This window comes from Chaetura pelagica, unplaced genomic scaffold (genome assembly GCF_000747805.2).
Source record: "Chaetura pelagica isolate M959 unplaced genomic scaffold, ChaPel_1.0 scaffold332, whole genome shotgun sequence".
In the NCBI taxonomy this organism is placed as follows: Eukaryota; Metazoa; Chordata; class Aves; order Apodiformes; family Apodidae; genus Chaetura; species Chaetura pelagica.
Window position 1 is genome coordinate 1065613 of NW_009952480.1, and position 5397 is coordinate 1071009.

The 5397-nt window shown below is 43.4% G+C and overlaps 1 protein-coding gene across 1 annotated transcript in view; it reads left to right on the forward strand.

The window, feature by feature from the left end:
- The window catches only part of NFATC1 (nuclear factor of activated T-cells, cytoplasmic, calcineurin-dependent 1), a 142157-nt gene that overhangs the window by 38911 nt on the left and 97849 nt on the right, over positions 1–5397 (forward strand). The window contains exons 4-5 of the mRNA XM_010008706.1: positions 1049–1221; positions 3294–3434. Coding sequence (XP_010007008.1) covers positions 1049–1221; positions 3294–3434 — 314 coding nt within the window. The remainder of the gene's footprint in view (positions 1–1048; positions 1222–3293; positions 3435–5397) is intronic.

Here is a 5397-nt window from a genome sequence, read left to right on the forward strand (position 1 = left end):
AGCAGGAACATTTTTGTTATTCTGAAATCCATACTGTAGAAAAAATGTAGGTCAAAACCATGCTGCCATAAGTCTTGCTTGCAGTTTGCTTCAGAACAGAGATTCAAAGGTCTGGAGGGGGAATTAAACTCTTTCAATGCAAAATAAAATTAAACTGTGCATATTCAGTATATTAAAATGCATGCCAGAGACCAGTACCCAGAATAAACTGCCATGTAGGCTTTTTAGTCATGGCCAAAGCAGAGGTATTTTTGCAGTGGGTTTTTGAGTGCGTGTGTTTATATGTCTTTTGTTCTGATACCTTCCTCTATTGAAATTTACTTAGACAGAAATCCTGACTTGTAAATTCATCCAGTAGAAAACTGAAGTTAAAGAAAAGGAGAGCTCAGAAATAGTAAAAGTTCTTTTGGACAAAACCCACGTTTCCCCAATGTGACGGGAGGGCTCTGAGTTTAGTTTTTTCATGCAGAGCTTCAGCTCGGTGCTCAGCTTGGAAGCATTTCGAACTAATTCAAACAAAACACATTGACAGTAGAACTGAACTTGGGGAGAGCTGTGCTCATTAATAAGTCTTTTCAGGAATTTGCCCTAGAATAAAAATAATGTCAGATTTTTCTCCACATTAGCTGTATAAAGTGAAATAGTAAGTAACCTTGCATTCTAGGTTAGTAGCACTTTGTCCACAACCATCTCATCTGATTGACTTTCCTAGTCTCACCATGTCTCTGTGCTTTGGCACTCTGAAAGCACCATCCTTACAGAATAAGTTGGAGAGGAAGGATCTTTTAGATTTTCATGCTCGGAACTGAAACAACATAGTAATTTTTGTGCTCAACAGCAGCTGGTACCTGTTTCTACAGAAACTGCAACTTAGTTACTTGTGCATGCAACTGGGATCAAGTCTGCCACTTAAGCCTGGTCATTGGGTCACGTCTGACTCAAAATCTTTAGGAAGGGTATACAGGAGGGAGAGGGAAGATACTGCACACGTGTAGCTTCCTAAAGTCTGCTTGAAATGATTCGAACTGTTCTGTTTCCTTTTGGATAGCATCGACTGCGCTGGGATCTTAAAGCTCCGGAACTCTGACATCGAGCTGCGCAAGGGCGAGACAGACATCGGCCGGAAGAACACACGCGTGCGGCTGGTCTTCAGGGTCCATATACCACAGGCCAATGGCAGGACCCTCTCCTTGCAAGTAGCCTCCAACCCCATCGAGTGCTGTAAGTAGCAACCAACATCATTCTCTTGCTGAGTACTGTGCCATCGCACATGCAGCCTTTGTCCACAGATATGCTATACGTTGGTTTTGCTTGACCTGTCCAGTCGTGAACCTTAATCTGCTTTCCAAAACCATGTGGTTTATGCTGAAGACAAAATACCTGTGTCTTGGAAAAAAATGTTTAGTTTGTACATTGATTTCTATAGGAAGGAATGCACTAAAACCAGAAATAGGGTACACTTGAAGTAACAATTAGACCTGGGAGCGATAAAGCTTTTTTTGAGTGACTCCCTATCATACAAGTAACTGCTGTAGAAGTTTTGGACAAACAACTTCCTATTCGCTGTTTGTATCTCCATCATAGATAAAAAATCAGCAAACAAAACCCCAACCTCTCTGATGCGGACCTTGCTGTATCCTGTAGCTGAGACACTGGCACAAGCTGCCTGTAGCTCCAGAAAACCTCCAGAAACCAGGTTTCTGCACTGGGGGTTTTTTGATTGAAGAGACTACTTTTTATCTGATACCGTGGGGCACCCTCTAAAGACATTTGGCTCCATAATCCTTGCCAGCCTCCCCCACACAAAACAAGAACTGTTTGCTTTGTGTAGCTTTAACATTACAGCATAAGTGGTGGAAATTGAATTTCAGTCTAACTCCCATTGCAAATTTGGCCAGCTGAATGGACAAAAACAGTGGTATTACTGACAGCCTTTCAGAGCAGCGACAGTGCTCCATCCTGTCTCCAAGGGTAGCACCACTGCCACTCTGGTAGTCCCAGTCTGCCAGAGTGGCAGAAGTTGTAGGAAAGGATAGTGCTGTTAGGCCAACAGCGATAGCTGCTCTCCTTCACAGTCATTCACTTAAATAAACAAATGAGCATTGGCAGTGGGAAGAGAGTTAAATTAAGATAAGCCGATGTTATTTATGAAGACTAGCAGAGCCTCCTTAACACTAGCAGGTAGACTGGCATAAAGCCCTGTCTTCTTTCCAGGATATGTAAGAGATGAACAGTTTCCCTTTGTTTCTTATTCAAGGGCAAGTTCTAGGTTAACAGGCAAAGCAAAAAATGTGAGCAGTCATGGTTTGATACTCCTGCTGTTGACGTTGAGGAGAGTTTTTCAAGTACTCTGTAGCAGGATAAGACACAATCTAAATACATCCTGAACTGGTCTATGCAAAGGTGCCAAGCTTAGGAAGTCACTAAATATGAAGCTGATTGGATTTGTATCAGTGATCTGCAGTTTTGAGGGTTGTGTAATGAGCAGAAGCGTGGTACGTGCCTCCTGAAAGGAGTGGAAAGCAAGTGAAAAAATAAGTGCTAGTGTTATTTCCAGTGCAGAATGTGGAATAAGCTGGTGCCAAAAACTTAATGTATCTCTTAGTGCATGTGACACCAGGAGGAACCATGTAATCTGGATAAAATGTCACGTCATCCCTTGCAACACAGCCATGCTCACTCTGTGTCCCAGTTGCAGGGGGATAAAATATGTGCCACGAGAATATTAGATTCTGTTTGCGTGGACCAGCATGTGCTTTGGCACTCGTGCTGGTGGAAATACACTCTCTAAACTATTAACTTCTGCTGGAACTTGAGCCTCATGGCTGCTGCTACTGCAGCAGCAAGACAGTTTGCAGAACTGACTATATGGAGTTCAGTGACTGAAACACATTTTGGATGTGGATGGTTGTCTTGTCACGTATGCCTTGTAAATGTATAGTGTATATGTTATAGATAACGTAAGAGAAGATTATTTGAAATAAATTTCAGTAAAAACACAGCTTTTATTATAGTGCAGATCAAACAGAGTTTTAAAACAGGTTGTTTTTTGTAAGCCTTTTAAATCTATACTGCTGTGTTTGATAACCCTATTGTTTACAATCAAGTCACTTGAAAACCAGCCATGTTTCCTGCAAACCTTCTGACCTTTCTTTTTTTTCTATATCAAACTCAGCTTAGCTTATGAGGGTAAACATTAAGTTATTTACTAATGTGGTATTTACTTATCTTTGTGTCTGTGCATGTGGGTTGTAGTTGCCTTTTTTTTTTTAATCTTCTTTATAACTCTGCAGCTCAGAGATCTGCCCAAGAACTGCCTCTTGTGGAGAAGCAAAGCACTGACAGCTTTCCTGTTATTGGAGGGAAAAAAATGATACTTACTGGCCATAACTTTCTGCAAGACTCCAAAGTCATCTTTGTGGAGAAAGCACCCGGTATGTCTTTTCGATCTAGACTCTGGTCTGCCTTTGTTCCTCTGTTTTAAAATCTCTGCCAAATGATGAAAGCATCAATACGGTAATGGCATTTTCTTCTGTGAGTAGTATGTTTTCCATGTCACTGGGCAAAGCTGTGAAAGTGATCTGAGACATGCCTAATGCTGAGCTTTCACACTATGGCAGATGTAGTTAAAGGTAGACAATAGTGACATTGAAAGGCAAAGCCGGGCATTTATTTTTGTAGCAAACCATGGCTGGACTGAGTAGAACTTTCGAAGGGCGTTCAAAACCTCAGGTGGCATGTCCCTGTAAAACCTGCAAGGTGGCAGGTTCAACCTTTCTGCAATTTGTGGAAGAGGGAGTGATGTTGCTGGTGATGTGTATGTGTACGTGTGTCTCCTTCTCTGGCAGTTGAGACCAGTGGCATTTACAATCTGCTGGCTGAGGAGGACTTGCACCACACATGCATTCATTCGAATAAAATATTTCTGTTTTACCTTCAGGACTGGGGAAGGAGTGATGCCAGCTTCCCCCTTGTACGGCACTGCTCCTGCTGTGCATTGGTGGTGGAACTGGTCCTCCCAAGAAAGGGCCCCTGGCCAGGCTGAAGCAGGGCAAGTGGCAGGTGGTGGGATCTGGCCCTGGCACAGGAGGTGTCTGGAGGAGTGGTGGGTCACAGGGTGAAAATGCGTAACATGCGTGAATGCCCCCGACAGGGAAAAGGTGGTGAGAGTGAAGCTGTGAGTCCCAAGTCAGGCTCTGAAACAAGATCGTTAAGGGTAGTTTTGAATCTTGTTTTGGAAAGTGTTTCCGTGGCGCTGGCACAAGCTACAGATTCCTCAGCTGCTGGCTGGACTCCCCCACCCCGAACTTTAAACCATCTTGGGCGCTCCTCAGGCCGCCAGTGTGGGCTTTGATGCTGCTCCTTTTGAATCCTGCATATACAGAAGGTTCCCACACCATTTCCCAGCCCACAGCTACTACACGCAGCACAGGAAGCCAGGCTGTGGGAAGAGATAGTGGGATGAGCAGAGGAGGCTCTGGAGGCAAAGATACCTGAGTAGGCACGAGATCAGTGGCCTCAGGAGAAGAGCAAAAGACTTCCCTGAAGTTCTGTGGTGGAGTCTTGGGTTGGTGAAATGTAAGTCACCAGAAGTGTGCATGGGGCAGATGTAATGCCCCATCCCCTCAGTGAGAGCCAGTCAGCAGTTTCTCTGACCCCCAGGCACCATCAGGCTGGGGCTGTGAGGTGAGCAGAACACTTTTTTCTTAAGAAAGTTAAAAAGAAAAAAAGGTGGTATTGTAATTAAAAACTGGAACTTTGCCCTTTGCATAGAATAAAGGGAGGGAAGAAAGTGACTGTCTACTTCATCTTTAATCTTCCCTCACTGCACAGAAGTAGGTTAGTGTGTCACATCAGGAGCAAAGGAGCAAAAATAACATGTTAAAAGATGTTTTTCCTTCATAATTATTTTCTCTCATTTTCCTTTATTGAGTTGGAAAAGTTTTAAAGTATCATGTCCCGATTATGGTGATTCTGCTCACTCTCCAGCAGGTACCACAGTGTGGATTTGGACACTTTCTCTCTTCTTATTAAGTACACCAAAAGCAGAATGTTTGCTGTGTAGCCTTAAATGACAAAAATGCGAAATGGGGACAGCCTTGTACTTCTTAACCAGAGAGATACCTCCCTCGAGCAAAAGGAATTTGAGGCTGTACAAAGCATATAGACAGAAAATGATTGATGTAAATTACAATTTTTAAACATCATGAGAGATGAAGGAGTCTTCTGCTGCACAGTGGGTGTGCTGATCAGGAAGAAAATTATCAAAAAGCATTGCCTGTCACCCTTAAAAACTCCTGGGGTGAGCTCCTTGGGTGCATAGGTTGACCTGAGGGACCAGTGCAGGAATGTCTCTTCTACATGAAAGCACCACCTGAGATGCTGCTGCACTCTTTC